General features: G+C 44.9%; 1 protein-coding gene across 7 annotated transcripts in view; it reads left to right on the top strand.

Moving 5' to 3' along the window:
* SCUBE3 (signal peptide, CUB domain and EGF like domain containing 3) overlaps positions 1–25,924 on the top strand; it is a 785,923-nt gene that overhangs the window by 248,666 nt on the left and 511,333 nt on the right. For all 7 annotated transcript variants that reach the window (XM_069633481.1, XM_069633476.1, XM_069633480.1 and 4 more), the window contains exon 3: positions 22,408–22,533. In XM_069633481.1, the coding sequence (XP_069489582.1) occupies positions 22,408–22,533 (126 nt within the window). The remainder of the gene's footprint in view (positions 1–22,407; positions 22,534–25,924) is intronic.

Below are 25,924 nucleotides of genomic sequence, written 5' to 3'. Positions count from 1 at the left end.
AAATTACAGAAATCTGCTGCTGCAGTAAGATATATCTAAAGTGAGCAATATATAGGAGGAACATCCATCAGAAACAGCATTACCGAAGGTAAGTAATTTGTTAATCTCTAGTGAACTGGGCAATATACTCCAGAGTGAGCCAGCCCCTGTGACCCTGATTGAGCTGGGCACTGTATCCCTCATTGAGTTGGCATGATATCCCTGGCAGCAGGAATAAGTGAACGAAGCACTATTACCCAGAATATTACAAATAGCAAGCTTCCCAGCATGTCCCTGAGACAGTGATTGTGTGTCAAAGAAGTCGGCTGCGCTCCTTATCCTTGAGACTGTGTTTGTGGTAAAGAAGTATGCTGAGCACTATATCCCTGAGATTGCATTCAAAACTGAGCTCTAGAAGGAGGCCTGTATCCCTATTAGATAGGAAAGCCACGTGTATACTTTAGGTTACTGCATCCGGACACGTTTTGTTTAGATGGTTAAAAGCTAGAAATGCTCTTTTTAGTTATAGATAAACCTAACTTGCATAGGCATTTATCCCAGTCGCCTTCCTAACCAGTGGCAAGGCATAAATAAGCCTATTCGGTGTTCTACACCTGAGACTGGAGTCAGAACCCAGTACAGAAAATATACAGATTCATTATTTTGAAACCTATCCTGACTACCTTTTTTTTAATCATCCCAAGATAGAAACAAACATTTTAGTTGCAGATAAACCCCCTAGTCCTCATAGGCATATATCCCAACCCTAGCCTGACTGGTGGTCAGTCGAAATGTCGAAAATAAAATGTAGAATGACAATAATGTCGAAAAAAAATGTCGAAAAAAAAAATGTCGAATTCCCTTTTTTTTGATTATATATTTATTTTGGGGTCCGGGAATAAAAAGAAATAGGTAAAACAAAACAAAAATAAAAAAAGGGGGGTTGGAGGGAACCCCCCATTTCGAATAAAAAACGTCCTAAAATAAAATTCGACATTTTTTTTTCGACATTTTGACTTTCTACATTTTGTCTTTCTACATTATCACTATAAACCAGCCTGACTGTTAGGTTATTTGATATTAGTATAGCGCCTACTGTCATTAGTATGGCTTCGAAGCACAGCAGTGGATGAACGCCCCTTCGGAATACTGGCAGACATGTCAATAAAAGGAGAAATACAATGTGAGCGACCAGTAATTGACAATCCGTGATAAGCAGAGATGACTAGGTATAAGCATTTTAAATCATGCAGCGCATATTGCACAGGCATAACGAAAGACTGCTATTTCATTGGCTGTGTGACAGAGGGAGCAAATTGTTTGCAGGACTCAGCTGTATTCTATGGGTTGCAGCACGAGAGAGGCCAAGGGTATTGTAAATAGTCTATAAATGCCTACGACAACCTCGACAGCTGAGGGCATCAATGGCTAACATGCAGTCAACACGCAGTCAACAGTCAACAACATTCAAATTACATGCACAGTTGACTGATGATAAAAGGGTTGAAACTTGTGATGTGTTTGACATACGTTTGTTTTTTTTGCAATTGTGGCGTAGGCAGGACAATCTGCTTCAAGGAGTCTGTTGCAAGAGATCACACATGCAACACACCTTGATCACTGATGTACTGACCGAGGACTTGGAATGACATATGACCCACTTGCAAACTCAGTTGTTGTGGCAAGACAAGGTTAAAACATAGATATGCTATAGCAGAGAGCAGCCCACATGGATCTAAATGCCTTGCTGCCATAAATAACAGCAACCAAAATCCAAGTCCAAACAAACAATATAACACTCTTATACTTTCTTAACAAACAGGGAGAGATAGGTTTCATAATCCTTTCAAGGGCAGCATAGACAATCTGATACTTGCTTCTGGCAAGGAACTTTTTCAGTAACGGCAGCCCTTCTTCCAGGAGTTCAAAATATCCAAGCCAATTTTCTAAGGAGATATTTCGTATAGTACCACCAACAACGTTCTGGTAAACCTTTTCTCAAGATGGTGACCCTTGACCAAGGACTTATTTGCAAGATCTCAAAAGGCCAAAGCTTCACAATGAGATAACCAGAGCTGAATACTAAAGAAAATGCCCTTCTATCAGACTCTGCTTCTTGCAAAAGTAACTCCAAAGGACAAGGAGCCTGCTGGGGCAATGATCTTGTTAGCCTCAGCTTAGTCTTGCTTATGCTGACTTCGAGACTGTCTTCACCCGATGGCCGACCGTCAAGCTGGATCTCCTGTGCAGAATAAACCGCAGCATATACCACGTCAGCCTTCCTTGACCATTTGGCTCGCTACTACCTGCAGTCTGGTCCTTTAAACATGACGCAGGACTGCATGGGCATGCTGAACCAAGCTATGAGTTTCTCCAAGTGATCATCATTTGCTTTCAGTTGGAAGCGATGCCACATGTGGGATCTAAAAAGAGGCCTCAACTCATCAAATTATCAAAAACAGATGGCAATCTCTTATTTTCCTTACTTAGCAAAGTCAGGTGTTCAATGTATCACTTTTAAGAGTCATTCAATGGCTATTGCAGCCGATAGAATATGTCCCACCCAAGGAGTATGTTTTTCGCTTTCCAGGTGTTAAAGACTTCTTTGAACGGCTGAAAATGTTCAGTGTCCCATTTAGGCGTTCCTCCTCTCAGTGCGAGTTGAATGTGATATTATTTTAATTAATGCACTCCCCATTGAACCCGTTTAAAAGCTGATATTCAGCATTTGTCATACAAAGTGGCTTTTTTGGAAGCCATTATATCACGTAGAAGAGATAGCGAGATACAGTAATTTTCTGTTGAGGAGTTCTACATGGTTTGTCACACGAATTGGGTAACTTTAAGGACACATCCCACTTTTTCAACAAGGTACTATTGTAGTGTATGGTATTTAAAAAGTAACTAGATAATTTCATTGCCTGACATGTTCCAAAACGTGTTCTTCTAAGAAAAGACCTCTTCATGCTCATGATGTGAAAAGAAGAAAAAATTATTACTGAGTCACAAAGAAGACTAGAAAATTGTCAACCATCAATCATATTTTAAGCATTAGGGTGCTTATCTCTGTGGACGGGATGCCTTATCATTGGAGTTTGGAGTAAGGTATTGTAGGTGATCTCTCAAACCCCTGCTACACTTCTCCATCCAGGGTTTACTTTGAGTGCGTTATTCAAACCATGAGACTCAAAAGGCACATGGTGGCTAATGAGTGTTTTAAGTAAGTGAGTAAGTAATGTAATGTGTAATTGTTTGTGTGTTCTGTCTATGTGCGTCTATGCGAGTAAGTCTGTCTTGCCAAACCTAGCCACGCATACTGAGTTTTTACTCACAGGCTTTATAGGTTGAGTGGAATATGAAGCCACGTTTGAAAAACTCCTCTCCATAGTTGGTGTACAACAGCGTCAGTTACTTGGGTGGGGATGATGATATCGAGAATGTGGCTCATGATTTCATTGGTTAGAGACCTGCCCACAGTTGGGTCATCCTGCACTGTAGCAGAGTTGCGGGTCGCTTCATCAGACTGAGTGCCTGATGGCATAGGAGCAACTACCCGCCTGCATTCATGCTGCATTCATTGTCCCAAAATATTCTACTCCTTTACAGTACTATATACTTAATAGTGTACACATTCCTAGCGCCAAAAGAGCATTTTCCACTCAACCAGGCTAACATATTACTATTAAACAGCACATCTTCTCAATTTCGCCAGTATCTCACAGTCTCATTACACCACACCATATTGCCTTATATGATCAAACATTCACTGCATACTAGCAATGTCAGAAATTGGACTGCAACTGAAAGCCTTTCAGTACTCTGAATATTTGAAATGAGAACCATAGGCTTAAAACGCTTTAGGTCCTATAATGGACCACTGACAAAAGTTAGGGAACAAGAACCAACTTAAAAAAGGGTATTACCCAAATTGATCACAAACATTTCAACAAATGGTAGATTTGACTGAATTCAGTCACTACGATTAGTTCAAATTTATGCGTTCAATTTGAATCTGAAAATAGCGAACATGATGAAAAGCTAGGGTTGCGGGGGTGTCCCCCACTACCCATGATCGGTATCTTCGGCCTCGTGTGTTGTGGCACTGTCCTCCACATCCTTAACATTAGCAGCGTGGGACAAAAATTGCTTAGGCCCTCGTTTTTAATGAACGGTCAAAACGGGGCACGAGCAGTTACACTGTCCACCCATGAACAAAACGTTCGTGGGCAGCCAACCCAGATCCAAAAAAGCAATCAACTCTCAGCAACTCCGCCCTTACCCATACAAATGGTCTGCACCTCGAAATCATGCTTTACGAAAATCCACCCCAGAGCACACATATTTACATCTTGCATTTGGCCCACTCTGACTAATTTCAGCAACATCCAGGTCTTTTAACACATGCTTAGTGTTGCATTGTCTTCGTCCTCCTTTCGTGTCTGGGCTTAACCCAGGATACCACCACACAAACAAACGAAGGCTACATTTCAATCTTTTGCACTATCTTCCTTCCTGTTGTGGTTTAATAAGTATTGCTTTGTTAATTTTATGACAGAACATTTTACCTTTTTTATGGGTTTTTTGAATTTGTGAAAGTTATTGTGTAATTGGTAAATGAACATAAAATGAAACGACACAGGGGCAATATCCTAAAATGTTTGCTTTCAAAAGGTTTCATTATAGCCTACCTGCCATCAGTCACATTTGAGTGATCATCCAGTGGACCGTTTACACACACTTTGCCAGTGCTTCCAGCCAATCCTCATTGCCTCTTGTAACAAACCCAACTACTAGCACGTGCACTACTTGGTCTTACTACCACAATGCTCACCTTTTATCCTAACTCTCTTGTCTGGATGAGAGAGTTGAACGACTTTGTGGAAATGTTCTAAACAGACGGTTCATAGGCATAAAAATAACTGCCTTTTTCGAAAAGCTGTTCTAGCACTTACTTTGACAAATTGCCAGTGAAAACCGGAGATGGACCGTTTTTAAATACGACAGAATATACTTTCCTTTCGATCTGACGAAAACAGTGACAGCGACCCTGGAGGATGTGCTGAAGCACCTGAACCTTTGGTGGGTGTTGTCTCCCCACAAGAGGACAGTGGCAAGTCAATAAGGCAGAAAGTATGAACCTTCGAGAAGCCTGTGCCAGGGTAGGAGTTGGGCGTGGGCTGGAGAAGGAGTTAGGTACAAAGAACGGAGTTCAGTTGCAGTTTGAGTTTTGGGGATAAAGCATCTCATATCTACGTTGACGTCTGTGTTAGGAGCCCTTTACAAAACACAACAAAGTGGCAATGAACTACACGGACCCGGTGAAAGGGCAGTGCGGAAACAATTGCGGGCGAAAACTATTAATGCCAAAAGGAGGGCCCGATGGCCGTTGATGGTGCGGGTGCGCATACCGACAAGTGCAACAGCTGGGTTTGATTTGCTTGCGAATGCGAGAGAAGGAAGGAATCGCAAGGCAATCAAAGCCCGAGGAACGTGAGCGTGTGATGGCGCTGCCACAGTGACTTCCGATGGCAAATACAGATTTGCGACGTCAGGTGTGAAGACCGCAATGCAGGCCGCTGTGATCGCCGATGCCCATAAGAAAGAAGGCGCGGCTAGTGACGGCATGCAGCCCCATTGTGAGAGGCCATCAATTCTGTGCTAACAAACATTACAGCAGTGACACCAGGAACGAAAAGGAAACACAGAAGGGGAACTATTTACAATAAGCGACCAGAAGAAGTAGTTTAGTGCCACCCCTGGGATAAATAATACAGTAAAGAAGCTCACTACAGTCAGAAAATCCCAGTCATTTCCCAGCAGGAAAAATACAATATACTTGTGTGCTCGCCTGGCAACAGAGACAAAGGATATTTCCAAATCAGGCAGGAGATGGATTGCAGAGTAAAGAAAGGGTGTTTGTGCTACAGGTGTGGCCTCTCATTCCCACATCGAGATCAATGTCCAGCAATCAGTCAGACATGCAATAAATGTAAACATCCAGGTCATTTCCAGGCAGTGTGCTCCAGAATGTCCTCTACCAACTGGAATGAAGGGACAGAGGGTTCACACCAAGTGGTGAGAGCAAGGGAAGCGAAGAAGAGGGACATATATCAGAAGAAAGTAGTGCTCCAGAGCCAAATTTTAGTAGTTATCAGGATGAATATGTTCGCCTCATGGCAGACAAGTCAGAAGAGTCAGTGTCACCGAAAATCATGCTGCAGATCTGCCAACAAGTGGTTGAATTTGTGATTGACACGGGTGCCACCGTTGATATGATGGATGCCCAGCAATTTCAAAAGTTGACACCCATTCAAACACTGCAGCCTCCGAAAGTCTGTATATTCCAATGGGGCAAATATGGGGCAAATATGAACTGCTACCATGTTTGGGATGGTTCCCGTACGACATTTACTATGGAACAAACAATTTAAAAGCCATAATATATGTACTAAAGACACCAAAAGTGAGCAGATGTCTCCTCAGTTTCAAGTCATCTATAAATCTGGGTCTGGTTCACCTAACCTACAGCATCACTGCACAGACCCAAGAAGTACTGGTGCAATCAAGAGAAGACATCCAACTGAACTTTCCTGACATTGTAAAGGGAGTGGGAAAATTAAAAAAACACTGGTCAAGCTACACATAAATGACAAAATAAGGCCTGTCCCACAACACCCCAGAAGAGTGGATTTTCACTAACAGAAGAAAGTAGAGGAGTTGCAACAACTGTTGAACAATGGCATGATTGAACAGGCGACAGGACCCACTATGTGGGTGTCCCCCATTGTTTTTGTTCCAAAGGAAAGGGAGAGGATAAGAATCTGCGTAGACATGAGAATACCCAACCTGGTAATTGAGAGGGAATGCAATCCCAGCCAAAGCATTGAGGAGATGATAATGAGACTCAACAAGCCCACTCATTTCATAAAATTATACCTCACTCAGGAGTATCACCAACTGGCCCTTTTTTCCGCATTCGAGCCATATCAAGAGGTTTCCAACTCATAAAGGACTATTGAGATATAAATGAATACGTTTTGGAGTCTTCTCAGCGGCTGACATTTTCCAGGAAACAATCAGGAGGTTGCTGCTCCCCATAAGACAATGTTTTAACTACAGTGACAACATCCTGGTTTTCGTTGTACCCAACAGGAACATGATCAGGCCCTTTTCGAAAGTGTGCAAAGCACTGGAGGATGCAGGTTTGATGTTTGACATAGACAAATGTTCTGTGAATGAATCCGAACAAAGAATTTTTGGACACCTTTTCTAACAACAAGGAAAGAAACCTGATCCAGAAAAAGTGAGCACGATCCATCAAATATATGGTCCTCACAATGTCACAGAACTAAGGTCATTTCTAGGTATGGCTGGGCATTGTTCAAGGTACATTCTGCATTATGCTATCGTCTTGGCACCACTTTGTCACCTCCTGAAACAAGGTGTTCAATTTGAGTAGTCCCCTGAGTGCCATAAAGCCTTCCAAGACATTACAAAAGCGTTGTTGAATGCACACCATTTGGCATATTTTTACCCGACCAAAGCCACAGAACTCGTTGTTGATGATAGCCCCGTGGGACTTCGAGCAAATTTAGGACAAGTAGACAGAAGGAGCCAAACCATCCTGTCAGTGTGGTAGCCTATGGCAGAGGGCACTATTGAGCATAGAAAAAGTGTGTTCGCAGGCAGAAAAAAGAAAACTTGGCTGTCATATGGGCATGTGAACATTTCCAATATTTCTTGGTGGGAAATATGTCACCATTGCTACTGACCATCAGGCGCTGCTCTCCATTTTTTTAAAATCCCTGCTCAGGCATGCCACCGAGAACCGAAAGATAGGGAATGCGGCTCCAGGAATTTGATTTCGAAGGGATTGTGTCCTCCGACGTATTCCTTATCTTAGATATCTCCTTCCAGCTCTGCTGGCCTCGGAACATTTTTCTATAGAGGGCGCTGCGCGTCGACGTCCGCCGAGTCGATGTCCCTCGACAGCCGCCGTATCGACGTCGACGTCATCCTGCCTATAAAGGCTGCGCGCAGCGTCCGTTGCTCAGTTCCGTTTTTCCACGCTTACTCAGTGCCTCGGAATACCGTTGCTATTTACCTCGAGATATTCGATCCATACTCGATGGCTTCCTCGTCGGAACCGACGACCCCTCGGTCCATCTTCAAAAAATGACGAGATTGTGGGAAAAAGATGTCACTGACTGACCCTCACAGAGTTTGTCTGTGGTGTTTGGGAGCTGAACACCATTGTTCGGAGTGCGAGGACTGTATGACCATGACAGCTAAGGCCCTGAAGGAGCGTAGGGGGAAGCTGGAGAAAGGTAAGACTTTAAAAGCTTCTTCCTCGACGAAGTCGAGACATTCGTCTCCTCGTCACCATTCGCGCTCCAGGTCTCGGAGTGGGTCCCATCACTCCTCGAGATCGAAGCACTCGAAGAGGAGACATCGAAGATCCCCTTCTCCGTCCTCCTCTTCCTCTGTTTCTCCAAAGAGAATCCCTTGCCCCACGAAACATAGTTCCCGGGCTGAATGGGAGGAATTCCGCAAAAATATGATGAGCGTCTTCGAGAAAGCGGCCTCGACCCCCTCAAAGACTGCCGAGAGCGATGCTCTGGTCGAAAGACCCGAAGGTCAAAAACGCCGCGAGTCGCAGTACCCGGTGAAGGAAGCTTCTCGAGCGCGTCACGAACCCTCGAGTAAAGCTATGACTTCGAAACCTTCTTCGAAGGTTCCGTCGACGCCATCGACGAAAGTTCCGTCGATGCCGAAGTCGGTGTCTTCGACGGCGTTGTCGAAGGGACCTTCGACACACAGGTCTGTCGACTCAACGCCATCTTCGACACCGGCGTCGACACCAAGGAAAGTCACGGTTACGACGCACCCAGTGGCTATCCCCAGGTCCTTGATGACGATGGCGTCGAGATTGTTGACTTCCTCGAGCAGAATCCCAATTCTCTCGAGGTCCTCGAGGCCTCCGCCTTTGTTTTCGATGCCACGCCCGAAGCCCTCGACGTCGGCGTCGACGACATTGACGTTTTCGAGACCGATTATGACAAGTTTGGCACCCTCTGCCTTGGAGATGGGTTTTACACCCTTTGTGAGTTCAGAACAATTGAGAACTATGTCCTCAATTATGGAAGAGGGTGAGCTATCTGAACAGGAAGACACATTTGAGTTGCAGGGACCTGCAACCCCAGTTAGAGAGGAGTTATCCTCAGAAGAACGCAGGTTAAAGGATCTTCATGATTCCATACATGAGGCAAGTGGGTTAGACACTTCCCCTGAGGTGGAGTTTGCTAGGCCAGACCCGGGGGAGCATGCTGAAACCCCCTATAGAGCCTTAATGGCCAGGATCACAGAATTTATGGGGTGGTCAACACCTTCACAGGCTTTCCAACAAGATGACCTCACGGATATTCTTGACAAAGGGCCACAGGAGGATCCTGTAGTGCCCTTTCATAAAGCTCTTCAGAGGAAGATTATGACGAACTGGGAAACCCCAGATGTCGTCCCGGCAGTAAATAAAAAACTGTCTACAAAATACAGGGTATCTTCTGCAGACCCGGCGTTTTTGTCAAAACCCCCATCCCCAGAAAGTCTGGTGGTACAGGCAGCATCTTCTACTGACGTCAAGACTGCTTACCCTACCGTCCCACAGGACAGGGACGATAAGAAATATGATGCTATGGCAAAGAAAGTTTTTTCGGCATGTAGCATGGCGTTGAAATCTGTTAATGCTACTTGCACCCTTGCTAGATTCAGCCATACACTTTGGGAGTGTGCTTCTACAGCGGCTGACTGCATCCCGGAGGGAGAAGAAAGGGAGGCGTTCCTAAATATCATACAGGACGGTAAAGACGCTATGTGCGAATCCCTCCAGACGGGCATTGATTCGGCTGACAGTATCAGCAGAGCAATGGCGGCAAGTACAACAACCAGGAGATTTGCTTGGTTGAGAAAGTCTGGTTTTGCCCCAGATGTGCAAGCCAGGCTATTGAACATGCCATTCGATGGCTCTTCTTTGTTTGGGAAAAAGGCGGATGACAGTTTGGAAAAACTGCAAACATCAAAAGCAGCAGCAAAATCCCTAGGCGCTGCAATCCGTCAGACACCTTTTCGTCCCACAGGAACCTCTGCGAGGGGCAAGTCCTTTTGCTTCTACTCTGCATTCGGAAGAGGTAGAGGACGACCGGCTCAAAGAGGACAAAGAAGAACTACCCGAGGTGGACGGGGTAGATATTCAAAAGCCGCAGCAACAGCAGGTGCCTCTTTACCATCGGCATCTGCATCAGCCGCCCCAAAACCACTCTGAGGACTTCCCTCACAGGACACCTGTAGGAGGCAGGTTAACTCAACATCTGGCGGAATGGCAGGCTATCACGTCAGATACTTGGGCATTGGAAACAGTTGCCCAAGGTTACTGCCTGCCTCTCCTACGCATACCTCAGAGTCATCCACCGGGGAACAGCTCTCAGAAAGCTCCAGATCCGCTCCTCTTGCAGGAAATTTTGGACCTGCTAGAGAAAGGTGCCATAGAACCGGTACCTGTAGCGGAGACGAACAAGGGCTGGTACTCCCCTTACTTTCTCATTCCAAAGAAAGACGGAGGACTGAGACCCATCTTGGACTTGCGAGAAATGAACAGATTCCTCAGGAAAGACAAATTCAAGATGGTAACTCTTTCTCAGATCCTTCAGGCCCTTCAGTTCCAGGACTGGTTGGTATCTCTGGACCTTCAGGACGCTTATTTCCATGTGCCTATCCATCTCAAACACAGGAAATACCTGAGGTTCGCAATTGGCAACTCTCATTGTCAATTTCGAGTGCTGCCATTTGGGCTGACCTCCGCCCCGAGGGTCTTCACCAAGTTAATGTCGGTAGTGGCTGCAAGTCTAAGGAGGGAAGGGATTCACGTCTACCCCTACCTGGACGATTCGTTGATCAGGGCTGTATCTTCGGAACAAGCTCAGATCCAGCTAAATCACGTTTGCCACTCCCTTCACAGACTGGGCTTCTCCCTCAATTTAAAGAAGTCACAAATTATACCATCGCAGAGATTCCAGTTCATCGGAGCGATCCTGGACACTTCCCTGCGAAAAGCCTCGCCACCAGAGGTGAGGGCTCAAGATATTCTACAGATGGTTACCAAGTTCCAAAATGCCCAACGTCTCCCACCCTTCGACGTTTTGAGGTTGCTAGGCCTCATGGCATCCTACATTTTCCTAGTGCCAGAGGCTCGCTTGGGAATGAGATCCCTCCAGTGGGCACTGAGGACTCAGTGGTCACAATTCTCAGGAAGAATGACAGATCTTCTTCAGGTTCCCGACAGGGTGGCTCGAGACCTTCAGTGGTGGGCCTGTCAGGAGAACATTCTGAAAGGAGAACAGTTTTGGCAACCCTGGCCGGAGATAACAGTAGTCACGGATGCCTCACTCACGGGGTGGGGAGCCCACGCCAACGACTTGACCATCAGCGGTCGTTGGTCTCCATCGGAGTCCAGACTACATATCAACCTGTTAGAGCTGAGGGCCATCAGACTTGCGCTGAAGGCGTTCCTGCCAGCTGTACAACGGAAGAATGTCCTGATAATGACGGACAACACAGTGGCCATGCATTACCTCAACAAAAGAGGAGGCGTAGGATCACTACCCCTGTGCAGAGAGGCGATGCAGCTCTGGTTTTGGGCAATCCAAGAAGGAATCTCTCTATCGGCAGTTCACCTAGCCGGAGAGAAGAACTTGACAGCGGACGCTCTGAGCAGGCAGAGCACAGTCTCCCACGAGTGGGAACTAGCTCAGGAAGTCCTTCAAGAGATCTTCGCTCTTTGGGGAACCCCTCAGGTGGATCTGTTCGCCACCAGTGTCAACGGGAAGTGCGATCTGTTCTGCTCAAGGGAATTTCCCCCGAGAGGAGCTCTGGGAGACGCGTTCATAGTGGACTGGGAGTTTCCGCTTCTGTACGCGTTCCCACCGGTCCCTGTCATTCCTCAAATGATCAGGAGGTTGAGAAGATTCCGGAAAACCATGATTCTAATTGCCCCGGATTGGGCCAGGAGAACGTGGTACCCGGACTTTCTAGACTTGTCCATCTGCCCTCCAATTCGACTTCCACTCAGAGAGAACCTACTCTCACAGAAGGGAGGTCAGGTTCTCCATCCAGACATCAAAACCCTCAACCTTCACGCTTGGCTTCTGAAAGGCTGAGGTACAAGGATTGGGACCTCCCTGATGATGTTATGGAGGTGTTGCTTTCGGCAAGGAGGCCAGCAACAAAGTCTTTATACAGCTGCCATTGGAACAGATTTTGCAGCTGGTGTAGAGAAAGGAATATCGACCCCTTTTCATGTGGTACACCAATGGTTTTGTCCTTCCTACTCTATTTGGCGAATTCAGGCCTTCAAGTTGGCACCATTAAGGGCTATCTCACAGCACTATCCATCTTTAAGCGCACTGCGGAAGAACCATCCTATTTCAAGTTACCCTTGATAATACAGTTTCTAAAGGGGTTAACCAACGTTTATCCCCCAAGACCATTCCAGGTTCCCCTATGGGATTTAAACTTAGTCCTAACTTTCCTGATGGGCACACCTTTCGAACCACTCCATTCTTGTTCGTTAAGATTTCTTACCCTTAAGACCGTTTTATTAATAGCACTTACATCTGCTAGAAGGGTGAGCGAGTTACAAGCTCTTTCTTGTAAACCCCCTCATACAATCTTTCACAAAGACAAAGTTGTCCTGCAAGTGAAGCCTAATTTCCTCCCAAAGGTGGTTTCTGAATTACATATCACTCAGAAGATTACCCTGCCATCTTTCTATCCTCCTCCTCATCCGGGAAAAGAGGAAGAGACGTTACACAGGCTGGACCCTAGAAGGGCTTTAAGTTTTTACATCAGTAGACTGGCCAGGATAAGACAAGCAGATCAGCTGTTTGTAGGCTACACAGGTCACAAGCTGGGGTTACCAATAACTAAACAGACCATTTCCAGATGGATCATTCTAGCCATTTTGGAATGTTATAAACTGGCAGGAAAAGATCCCCCTCACTCCTTAGGGCTCATTCGACCAGAGGTATTGTAGCTTCATCGGCCCTCAAAAGAGGAGTGCCGGTTAAAGACATTTGTGGGGCCGCCACATGGTCGTCCGTCCATACCTTTACACGATTTTACAACTTGGATTCCTCCTCCAGTCAAGAGACTAGGTTTGGAAGGGCTGTATTGCACTCTATTCATCAATAGAAGGTAGCATGAAGTCAGTACTCCCACCTCCAATAATAGAATACTGCTATGGGAGCCTATCTAAGATAAGGAATACGTCGGAGGACACAATCTCTTCGAAGAACAAGTTACTTCTTACCTTGTAACGTTCTTTCGATGGGATGTTCCTCCGACGTATTCCTTATCGACCCTCCCATCCATCCCTGCAGTTCTACTTCCCTTGTTGTTGCAGCTTACGCTCCTTCTGGGTGATTAGTCTAGTCCAGACAGAAATACTGTGGGCTCCAAAACGGAACTGAGCAACGGACGCTGCGCGCGGCCTTTATAGGCAGGATGATGTCGACGTCGATATTGGCTGTCGAGGGACATCGACTCGGCGGACGTCGACGCATAGCGCCCTCTAGAGAAAAATTTGCCGAGGCCAGCAGAGCTGGAAGGAGATATCTAAGATAAGGAATACGTCGGAGTAACATCCCATCGAAAGAACGTTACAAGGTAAGACGTAACTTGTTCTTCTCAATTATTCATCAATCAGGGAAGCACCTCAACCCAGCCTACTACACCTTGAGAAGCCCATTGTGGATGGATTTTGGCCAGCTCACAAAAGCAGGTGAAGAATACATTCAATACATGGCCTTGCAAGCGTTAACGCCAACAGTAAGCTGTAAACACATTTTTGGTTGCCACAGAAAAGCATTGCACATTGCAAACAGCCATTGAAATAACCAAAAGGGGACAGTGGAAAAATTGATGGAAGTACGCTGCTAAAACGCTGATGGCGGACAGTCGGAAGGTGGAAGCATTTGCGAAAGTGAAGGAGGAACTGGCGGCCACGGAGAGGGACTCTTGATGAAGGGACGAGAGTCATCCCAAAGGAATTACGAGCAGCGATCATTGACATTGCTCATGAAGGTCACAGAGGGGTGGTAAATACCAAACGCATCCTAAGGCAGTTAACGTGGTTTCCACAAATAGATGAACTGGCGCTGAGGAAGATGCAAAGTTGCATGGCGTGCCAGCTAGCGGCAAAGGCAGCACTGCCGGCCCTAATGGCAGTCATGGAAATGCCACGGGACGTGTGGCTTTCAGTGCCAATTGACTTTTTTGGGGCCTTTCCAGGGAGGGGTATATGTGTTGGTGGTCATCAAGGAATACTCGAGGTTCCTGCTAACAAGAGTCGTGAATACCACCAGTTTTGAATGTATGGCGCCAGCACTGGACAAATGTTTAGTGAGTGGGGCATCCCTAAGGTGGTCAAGACAGATAATGTCCCTCTGTGCAATGGTGCAGATTTTAAACGGCTGGCGTAGCATTTGGGTTTCAAACACCAGAAGATCACACCGCTGTGGCCCTAGGCCAATGCTATGACAGAAAGGCTAATGGCCACTCTGAAGATGGAAGTGCAGAAAGCACAAGTTCACTGCATACCAGCTTCACCGGCAATATGCCGAGTAATGAGACAATATCGAATCAGTCCACACAAGTCCATGGGGAGTGCTTCGACTCAGTTGATGAAGCACAGATGTGTGAGAGGCAGACTACAAGGAGGAAACAACATTCCAGTTGACGATCAAGAAGTGAGAGGGAGAGAGACCTAAGAAGGAAATTCGCTACCAAGGAATATGAAGATGCCAAACGTGGTGCCTGTGAGAGAGAGTTTGAGATTGGCGATGAAGTTTTAGTCCAAAAGCGCCAGGCAAGGAAAGTGGATACAAGATATGCGCAGACTCCTGAGAGAGAGTTGTAGCTGTAAAAGGGCTGATGGCAACTGCAACCAATGGGGAACAGGAAATAGCAAGGAATGCGTCCCATTTCTGACATTTTGTAGGTCCAGGAGCAGATGAGTCGGATTCCTCAGACTACGATCTGGAAGTTGGCTGTGGAGAGGTTGAGATGGAGCTGCAGGTCGGTGATGTGCCAGGGGAGTTGAGCTTTGGGTACAGGGAAGGGAGTTCAGTTTCAGTTGCAGTTTGATTTCTGGGATTAATGCATCTCATATCTACGTTGGCGTCTGTGCTTTATTCTTTCACTGAGTGTGGGGTCTGGGGCTCTGTGTGAGGAGCCCTTTAGTTAGAATGTACTATCATGCTTCTTATGAGGGAAGGTTAACTGTTGCAAAGGGAGAGTTCTACCTCAACTGCTTTACGAATTGAAAGCCCTGCCTCTGGGTGTTCCAGAACACTAGTGTAGAAAAGTCACAAAGCTCCAACACAAGGCCTGGTTGGGCGGGGGCGGGGCAGAAAACCTATGTTTGAGCCTAAAATTATGTAACTCAACCTCTCCAACATGAGAGTTTACGATAGAGCTGTGGTACTGCAGAAAGTGGGCTGGTGGCAACAAATGTTGAAATGTAGGCCTCGGACTGGGTGTGACTTGGTGGAGCCATATCAAATGCCCAGAGAAATTCACGTCTCATATACATGTCTAATAACAGTGTGCACTAGTCGACCTGATCCATGTCAACTTTGCTTGGGAGGAATATAGAGCCAATGCAAAGTCATTCTATGAAGATTACTTCTGACATGAACGTGTTCGATTCTGGGATATTTCTAGAATAAGGCCGGTCTGCAGGGTGCAGACAGAGCTAAGAAACACTTTACATAGGCCCCTACAACTTATTCCATGGGGCTGATATGCAATCCTGGGACACAATATGAGAAAAGTACAACGTGGTCTCCACGGAAAATACATGATACTTGGAACTGGCAGATTGGTATAGGTAAATCAACAATGATAAGCTACGCAAGGCAGGTCATTTGAAAAACAGCCTTGGATGCCCATTATTTGCAATCGGTGTACAGACAAAATGTTGAATTGCAGAAAGAGGACATGGCCCCACTGAATAAGAAATGTGAAACTGAGTAAGGCCACTAAATACCAGAGAAAGAACAGAACTTAATTCTGGGAAACCTGCAGAAATGTTCAAGAGAACCCTAAATCTGGCTGATGCAGCAGATGCAGCAGCAGAAGATAATATTCAGAGTGGAATACTCTCCTGAACATTTTTTGAAAGTTTTGATAAAGGACTCTGAGTCTTGATTCTGAGCTACACCTCATGCAACATTGCTTCACATGACGTGGGGTTGTGTGAAGGTGACATGGTTCTCTAGGGAGTAGCTGTGAGATACTGGGCACTGACATCAGGGTTTCCACCTGGTTGGCTACTCTGGGATCGCGACTCTCCATAGATAATTTGGACCACGAGTCCCTATGATGGATGCTTAGAGCTGTAACATGGGATAAAAATTCAACACTGCAGCATTGAAAAAGTAGGTGATGACTCACTTTGGAAACTTAGCTGTCTGACCTTTTGAGGCTGGCTACCCTTGAACGAAGCTCAGCGCTGAGGGAAGGACATCTTAATAAATAGAGGGATTTGGTCTGACTTTCTGGAATTATATGCATCTAACTCTGGCAGGCACACTGCGACTTACTTTTATGTGTACTGGTGATTGTTCCCCCCCTCGCTCCCCTTTCTCTAGTTCTTGTCCAACACCTGTCCCCCACCTGTCCCTTCATCGCCCTATGGGTCGACAGTGGTAGTACTTTCTGTCTTCCCCACAATGTCTAAAATGCTTAATTGTTCAGTTATGCCAGTGTAACTTGCTCTGGTTCGGAGAGCATCGCTTGTGTGTCCTTGTCACTGACGTTGGTCTACTGTATGAGTATGCTGAGCAGTATTAACTTGTTTTGTTCTATATGTGGCTTAGTTTTTGAAAAATTATAAAGTGTTCGAAAAATAATTTTCTTGTTCAGAAAAGGTCTCACTGAAGCACAAACCAGTAAATGGATAAGTCAAGAGATAGTGTGCCATTTCCACGGAAAAGAAATGAAACGCGGGAATTCATAAAATCCATTGGTCCAGCCAAGTTTCAGTGAAGCTGCTACAACCTTTCAATACCCTATCCAAAGGAAACCTTCTGCACGTCATACTCATCATAACTTTAATGTTTCTCTTTGTTGTTCCTAGACACCTGAGTGCCTCTGCCTGGCTCGCACTGTGGCATAGCTGATTGGCCCTCCTTATCTTCACCTGGCCAATCAGCAGCCGGCAGGCGGGACAGCCAGCCCTTCCAATTTAGGCCCTCATTAAAGGCCCCTGTCTGGCCCTGTCCGGTCCTGGCCGGTCCGTTACGGCCCTTCGTCTTCCCCCTCCTCATACAGCCTCCTGGTATTCACCAAGACCGGGGGCTATCACACTATCAGACTTCCTTGGTTTAACATTCCAAATTGTTTGGCACCCAGAGACTTGAAGTCATAATGAGTCAGCAGCTCTGAGCAATCAATTGACAATACGTCACATCTTTGCAACTCTTGGCTTCCAGGTGTTGTCTTACCTGTGCCTAATGTCGACTCTAGGTGTTTACTGGTTGTCCCTAGTCTACCTCCATCCTCTCCCCACCCCCACCTCACCTTCAACCTCTTTTTATCCTTGCACTTACTTGTTATGTCTTACCCTTAGACCTACCCCCCTTTCCTTCTCTCCCACCTTTTTGTTTAAGGTCTTGAATAATGTAACAATCATCAGGCACGTGCATTAATTATGTACCTGTTTAGCAGTATGTGTCCCCATGTTTGCTTTTACCTCTAAACGCATTGCCCTTTGCCCATTCTGAATGTACCAATGACTATTAAGAATGTTCAATCATTGTATTCCCTCCCTGCATTGGAGCGCTTTCAAACACTTTTACTAAGTTTATAGGTGCTATATAAATGACCAATAAATATGGTAAACTATAATCATCCACAGATAGATAAACACATTTGACTTAATATTCTGCCAGGGTAACTATGACCACACCTCGCATCCACATCACAACCAACACAATCCAGCCTCAGTTCCCTCTCATTATGTAAAAAGCTTACACCAAACAAATGGCTTCCATGTTAGTCAGCATCAAAGCCTCTTTCATGAAAGAAACGTTATGCCCTCACTTTTCATTAAAACAACAACAAAAAACGTCCTTTGCTCTCATTCAATACTTCACCCTTCATCAATTTCTCCTCCATCCAAGGAATAATCTTAGAGCGAGAGAGTCAGGAACTTGGGTATCTGAATCTTTAAAAAAGTACATTCACACTAACTCCACAGCAAATTACCCAAAATGTTAAACATCAGCTTTATCTCTAAAATACTAGAGAAGATCATCTTAAATCTCAACTTTCATGCCAAGGTTCATATTCCTGGCGCACATCTTATTAATAAGAATGACACATCCCTTTAGAGATATATGCACAGCTCTTGTACATAACATTTTGCATTATGCTACTTCTACATGCTAAAACGGTTTTTGTAGCTTAGAATACGATTTCCCTCCTCACCCCAAAGAGAGATGAAAATGCAGGGTTAGGTGAAGGAGAAGAATCTTCATGGTTGCACAAAAACAGGTAATTCTGTTTCTGAGCAGACACCCCAATCAGACTCCCCCGCTTCATTAAGCTCAGTGCCAAAATCATAGTGCATACATGTGCCCTTGCTGCCCCGTCTCCTAATAACTGCAGCACCCGCTCTTTAGTGGCACACGGCAGGTTTAAAGGTCACTCGTGAATTCCTGAGAGCTGCTGTGGCTCAAGGTCTCTGTACCATAGATGTCATTTTGACTTCTGCACCTCTGATCCAAATTGCAATATTTGTTACTTTATCCATCTGGTGGCCGGGTAGACTCTAAGAATTAGCCGTATTTGGTTATGGTATGGTGACTGATAAGAGCACACAATTATTGAAGCTACACCCACCTGATATCAGACAAGTGTCAGCTCTGTGAGCCCAGACCAGCTATATGAAGTCAATGTGTTTTCATGGCAGCCTGACTTTCTGTACTGTTCTCAGTGAGGCAATGGATAGGATGTTGTCTTCCTTTGATCCCGTTGGAGGAAGGGTAACATCTCATCTTAGGCCACAGGAGCAACCACCAGAAGATCTCCCGTGAAATCTGCTTCAAAAAGGAGCTTGCATAACCAATGCCAGCCTCACACTTTGGCGTCGCAGTCATGGGATGGATAATTGGACCTGGACTTGCCTTCCTTCCTGTTCTCTCCATTTCCTGTGGAACAAGGCACTCTGGGTATGATAGAAGAAATAAAGAGTCACTTTACTGCAACATGTTTTGGACCTCCCTTACAGCTTGCTTTTGTTCCAGTGACAGTCTACCTTTATACGAATGGGTCTCCCACCCCTTCTTTGATTCTTTCCTGGACAACAAAAAGAATACATGTCTGGATCCTAGTTGGGAGTTCATGCCATTCTAAAGTCCTCTGCCATAGAGGTGAAAGACAGGTGTTATCCAAGGCAGAGGAATACTCTGCTCCCTAACCATCCCCAAGGCACATTGGGGGTAACTGTTATTTGGACCAAGGGCTGCCACTCTGCCAGCTGCACTGCAACGAGGCTCCAAACTAGATTTGGAATCCTAGAAACTGAAAGCCCAAGAGCAGCTGGAATCCTGTTTGCACAACTTCAAGTCGCTTTCACACCGCATGGTGCCAAACGGTGCTGCCTTTGGCACTCCATGACTTTGAACTGCTTGCCTGCATCTTCGAACCAGCCCCATCCTGTGTCACAGTAGCAGCACTCATTGCCACTTCAATTCAAACACTGGCTCAACGATGCAGAATCCTTCGACTCGCTGTTTCTTCGAGCATGGCATTGAACCACATAGGGCCCTATCGTGAAGCAGACTCAATACCGACTCTCTGCCTGGATAATCAGGACTCGCTGCATCTCGAACCCGTTTCAACTGCAAGGACACAACAGCAAAGCCGAGTTCGAAGCTGTTGAAACAACCAATATGAAGAACAAGGTACTGTTGAGGTCCCACTTTCTGGGACCATTGTCATTTTTCAGCTTCTAATGGCACATTTTATTACAAAGACATATCCTTTTAAAGTGAGAATCGCTGCAATTGCTTGACTGATCTTCCTGCTCAAGTAACCAGAGCGCTATTCTCTACAAGTTCTACATTTATGTGTTCTTTTCACAATCACAAGGCTTAGTTCATGCTTGTGTTTTCTAATTAGTTATTTGCATTTTAATTAAAGTATATATATGCTTTTATAGATCCTTGTTTGGGCGGTCTTTTATTTTGTAGTCTTTGTACTGTTGCTGTTTGGGTTGCTACTGTGTTCACTTCACAGCCCTGCTGAGAGCACAGCCTGCTCTCAGCCAACATTACCAGAAAAGGCGAAGGAGGTATCCTTGCCGGGATCTGTCTGTGTTACCTCTATGTTTGGAATCACTGATGGTTTAGTAGTGGTGTGGGGATGAGTTGGGGGTTTAGCCACTACTCATCGCTATAATCTTGCAGAGCAGTAGTCATTTCATTACACTAATACGCAGGCAAACTGTCTGATAACATTAAAGATACCGTGCATCAGGCAAAGAAAATAGTACAATATGAATCAGTACATTTTAATTGGACACAGTGGCAAGCACTGACACCTAGACAGCATTAAGGTAATGGCTATATTGGGTCTATTCAAACTTTCCAGAGAGGCATGGGATCTTATAACTAAATACATTTTAACCACAAAAAATGTTGTTAAATGTGGCTGGCAGATCGATCATTCATCCTCCTCTATAATGTCTCAAAGCTTAATTCACAGGAAAATGAAATTGTGTGCCCCTGACAGAAATCTCAGTTTGCAGAGCAGCTGTTCTCAATATAGCCTCTCTGACCTTGCAACTCATGCATGCACCGTCACAAGGATCCACCTTTAATTTTTCCTCAACTCCGTCAATCTGGCCAGTAGTGTCCTGCCAAGGTTATTGCTATCGATGGCTTGCCACCTCTAAGAATTCGCTAACCGTCATACAATTTGATACAAAGTTTCTCAGATAACAAGCCTCTGCTTCCACTGGCAAGCCCAACATTCTTTTCAAGACAACGCTCAAATTGATTTCTAATTTCCCTTAACCGGATGCTCTGGTAAACTGCGCATTGTACACATTTTACTCTGCAGAAGCCACTGACGAAAACTTTCTGGGAAAGAAATTGTTACTTCATAATAATTGCATTCTGTCAATGGGTAATGCAAGATTCAGCTCTGAAAATGATCGTGCCACATTCCGTTAAGTCTGTGGTGGTGGTGGTGTTAGAAACATTCAGTACATGAGAGCTCAGTTCTTCTGCTCGGTTCTTTTGCCTCAACTGATAGTTGTGTATCCTAGTTTGTTAGCAACACAATTAACAGAACCACTTATTGTGCTTGGTTGTCAGCAAGACTGTGGATATGTGCGCTAGATGTACTTAGCAACTCTGACCTCTAAAGTACCCATACAAGATCAAAGGAACGACAAGGTGCATACACCTGAAAAAAGCATAGATGTGATCATTCAAATGAGCATGCTAAAAACAACAATGGCAAATAGAAGGACATTCTTGTGTATATGTCCCTCATGTATTCCCAACACATTCCTTTTATAACGAATTTGAAACAACGAGCAAATGTCTAATTTTTATTTTTTTCATTTTGGTGGGGTGTCCCCACATCCACTGTTCCCTATCTTTATTACCCCACACCAACAACCTCCCCACCCGTTTTAATCCCTTAACCCACCCTCCCAAATATACTTTTAACATAAAATCCAAAATGTCTTGGTTATTTATGTTTGATTGTTAATTCGTTATTAACACTGTATACCGTTACTAGTTGTATACATTATATATCTCCAAGGGAGCACCATAAGGCAACACAAATGGCAAACACTGCACTTTACAAAGATTAATTATAAAACCTAACAGTGTCCTGCTGAATTTACACATTTGTCATTTTGATGTTTTGATTTTAGTCATACTTTCGACTTTCTGTCCAGCTTTAAAGGGCCTGCCCAAAAAAGAACCATACTCAACAAAATGTTTCAAATATAATTAATGATGTTCCAGGTACATTAGTGTGGCACTCTTTCCCACATCCTTAGATACGATTCTATATGCCTTCCACATTCCAGGTTCAGTCATGATTTATAGCTTATCGAGTCACACTTTATCCCGGTCTTAATTAAGACCATCCAATGACTGTTAGTGATAAGTGTTTCATGTGTAGGACTGTCTTTATACCTCTTCCTTTTGACCTTCCTTCCCTTTGACTTGCATTATAACGTATTTACCTCCAACCCCAACATGCTTCTTCCTTCATATAATACAGTACTGTTAAACATTTCTTGGTAATTTGACATTTACCTCACACTCTCTTTTACATTTTATGCAGATGTTGATGAGTGTGACCGTGAAGATGATGCTGGCTGCGTGCATGACTGTGTCAACATCCCTGGGAACTACCGCTGTATCTGCTACGATGGATTTCGTCTTGCACATGATGGACACAACTGCCTAGGTAAGTTAGCTGCCTGATGCAAAGAGTGAGTTTATCACAGTGGCGAATAACCCACCAGTGGTGGGGAGAGATCCTGCCAGTACTAGAGTTGAGTCCTGGCAGCAATGGAGAGGGAGACCTGCTTTGGCCTTCCAGCAATAGGAAATGGTCTGGCAATTATATTTAGTGGCCCACTTGCAGTAATGATTGGGCATAAGGGTGTTTGAGGTGTGAAATGGATTGGGACTGCCGGGTGTAGGACCTGCCATTGTTTTACTTCTGTGGAAAGAAAATGTACTATTGTGAAGAAGCGACATCTTGAAATGAGAAATGAGCATGTGTCACTTGTGAAAACCGATGTCTTAGGTGGGAGAGATTTAACTTTCGTAAAGGTGGCATGTCTAATGTGCTAAGGGTATTAGTATAAGTGATATTTTTGGTAAGTTCGAGAAAGTTCCACCTATAGAGGCAGGATGTGGTTGCTATGTGCCAAATTGTGTGTGTGTGTGTGTGTGCGAATGCAGTGAGTAGGATAATAAAATAAGTGGCTCACTCACAGTGAGTAGTGTCCAGTCTGAGAGCAGATGGGGGTTCCCACAATCTGAGCAGCCCTCTTTTTGGTGCCCAGGCAGCACTGTGTTTATGGATAGACACAGATGGATTGTGGGCATCTGTTAAACAGCACAATTGTGCACCAGCACAAACCAACACGCAAACTATATTTCGAATGGATTGTGTCCTCCCACGTATTCCTCATCTTTTGATAATGTCTCTCCAGTTTCAAAAAACATTTTCTCGACAGAGGGCGCTGTGTGCTGTTTGGTCGTGTCGATGTCCCTCAAGGGCCTCTGTTCGACTGTCGATGTCATCATTAGTATAAGTAGCACACGCAGCGCCCTTTGGCTTTATTTCCGTTTTTCTGCGCTTTTGCTTCGAAGAATTACAGCACGCTCCTGTTCTTCACTGAACTTCATCAAATATTTTTGAAATCGAAAACATCTTAACAGTCAGCTCCATCAAAGCCTAAGACGGGCTTGAAGAAGTGCCAATATAGTGGGTCGAAAATGTTGATCACTGACCCCCACTGCATATGCCTGTGGTGTCACTGGACTGAACATTGTACGTCCGAGTGTAGCTCCTTTCAGGCGATGACCGACAAGGCTCTAAGAGAGCGTATGGGTAAATTGGTGGTGGGTAGGCTCCCTTCGAAGTCTCCTTTGAAGACTTAGAAAAAAAGAATGTCTGAAGAGTCGAGAGATTCTCCTTTACAGAAAATATCAAAAATATCTCGATCAAGAAGTAGATCACGTCATTCTTCGTCCTCTTCCAGAAGACAAAGAAACAACATTACAGGTCACCTTCGACCTCCAGGGATTCCTCCTCTGAGGTAATCAAATGTCCAACCAAATCCGACTCCCCAGCCAAATGGGATACATTTTGTTAAGAAATTATAAAAATCTTCGAGAACCATCTAAATCTCGATCCAATGAGAAATCGTGGAGGATTTCGACAAGTCAAGAGTCTAGTCTTTCAAAGGCTCCTTCAAAGAGGAAGAAGAAGTCGGCAACTCCGACAGCAATGATATCAATCTTGTCGACATCATCAATGCCATTGTCTAAGTCGACTCCGACACAGTCAAAGTCTATGGCACTGTTAACATCGAAGTCATTGTCATTGTCATTGTTAATGATTAAGTTGTCGAAGACCCCAATAGCACAGGATAAGATTTTCAAACCCTTACCAAGAAAGGATTTCCTTAAATCTTTAACTTCAATTTATGAAGACCATGAGACTTCAGATGATAATACACCACCTTTGGGCTTACAATTTGGTACCCGAAATGTGCCAGATGAATTAATTTCTGAACAATCTAGAATTAAAGACTTATATGAAAACTTGTAGACAGCCAGTGGAGTAGATACTTCTCCAGAATTAGATTTTGGGAAGCCAGACCCTACTGACCATGCTGATGCCTCATATAGACAACTGATGAGCAAGGTGGTAGAATGTGTGGGTTGGAGTAGGCCTGCACCACCATTTAAGCAGGATGATTTGACTTATATATTGGATCAAGGTCCCCAGAAGGATCCAATATTACCATTTCACATTGCCATCCAAAAAAGGGTTACATCTAATTGGAAACACCAGAAACTGCAACAGCAGTAAACAAAAACTTCTTAAGAAAATATAGGTAATCGAGCAGTGTGCCAGAATATTTGGCAAAACATCCGATGCTAGAGAGTTTATTGGTTCAAGCAGCCACATCCACAAAGCAATCTGCATACCCTACAATCCCTCCTGATAGGGATGACAAGCGAGTGGATTCTTGGGCACGAAAAATATTTATGGCTGGAAGTATGGCCTTGAAATCAGCTAATGCTACCTGTGCCTTGTCAACACTTACGTTTTCCCTTTGAGACTGCTTAGCTATGGCTGCTGACCATATCCCAGAAGGAGAAGAAAGAGACGGCTTCCTGGCTATTGTCAAAGATGGTAAGGAGGCAATGTGTGAATGCCTCTAGTCAGGTCTGGATACTGCAGATAGCATTAGCAGATCCATGCCAACTAGTACCGTGCTACGCAGGTTTTGCGTGGCTGAGGAAGTCTGGATTTCCAACGGATTTACAATCTAGACTCCTCAATATGCCTTTTGACGGCTTGAGGCTATTTGGCAGAAAGGCTGATGAAAGTCTGGAAAAGTTGCAGACCTCAAAAGCGGCGGCTAAGTCTCTCAGTGCTGCTATTAGACAGCCTCACATTCTTACCCAGGTTCATCATCTTGGGTCCTTTTGATTCTACTCCACATTTGGAAGAGAGAGAGGACAGGCCAGTCATATAGGCCAAAGAAGATTCCCTCGTGGTGGACGAGGGACAGGTACTAAATCAGCCAATGCAACAGCAACTTTACCCTCAGCCACTGCTTCAGCCACCTTAAAACCTTGCTGAGGCCTTAGCCCACAAGGCTGCAATGGAAGGGAGACTGTCTGCATCTGCAGGAATGGCGGGGCATTACTTCAGATGCTTGGACACTGGAAATGGTAGCCCAGGGTTACTGCCTTCCTTTTCTAAAAAGGCCTCAGGATCATCCATGAGGAACAACTCTTTCAAAATTCCAGATCTGTTCCTTGTACAGCAAATTCTGACCCTGATCGAGAAAGGTGCAATAGAACCAGTACCTGTGACGGAGAGGAACAAGGGTTGTACTCCCGTAGTTTCTAATTCCCAAAAAGGTCAGAGGATTGAGCAAGTTCCTCTGGAAGGACAAGTTTAAGATGGTTACCCTTTCTCTGATCCTTCAGGCCTTCCAACTCCAAGACATGCTTACTTTCATGTGCCTATCATTCAAGTACAGAAAGTACCTGAGATTTGCGGTTGCCAGATCTCATTGTCAATTGAGTTCTGCTATTTGGGC

The sequence above is a fragment of the Ambystoma mexicanum genome, chromosome 13 (assembly GCF_040938575.1).
Source record: "Ambystoma mexicanum isolate Mex_15411 chromosome 13, UKY_AmexF1_1, whole genome shotgun sequence".
Lineage (NCBI taxonomy): Eukaryota > Metazoa > Chordata > Amphibia > Caudata > Ambystomatidae > Ambystoma > Ambystoma mexicanum.
Note: the sequence above shows the minus strand (reverse complement) of the source record. Positions and strands in the feature narration are given on the sequence as shown.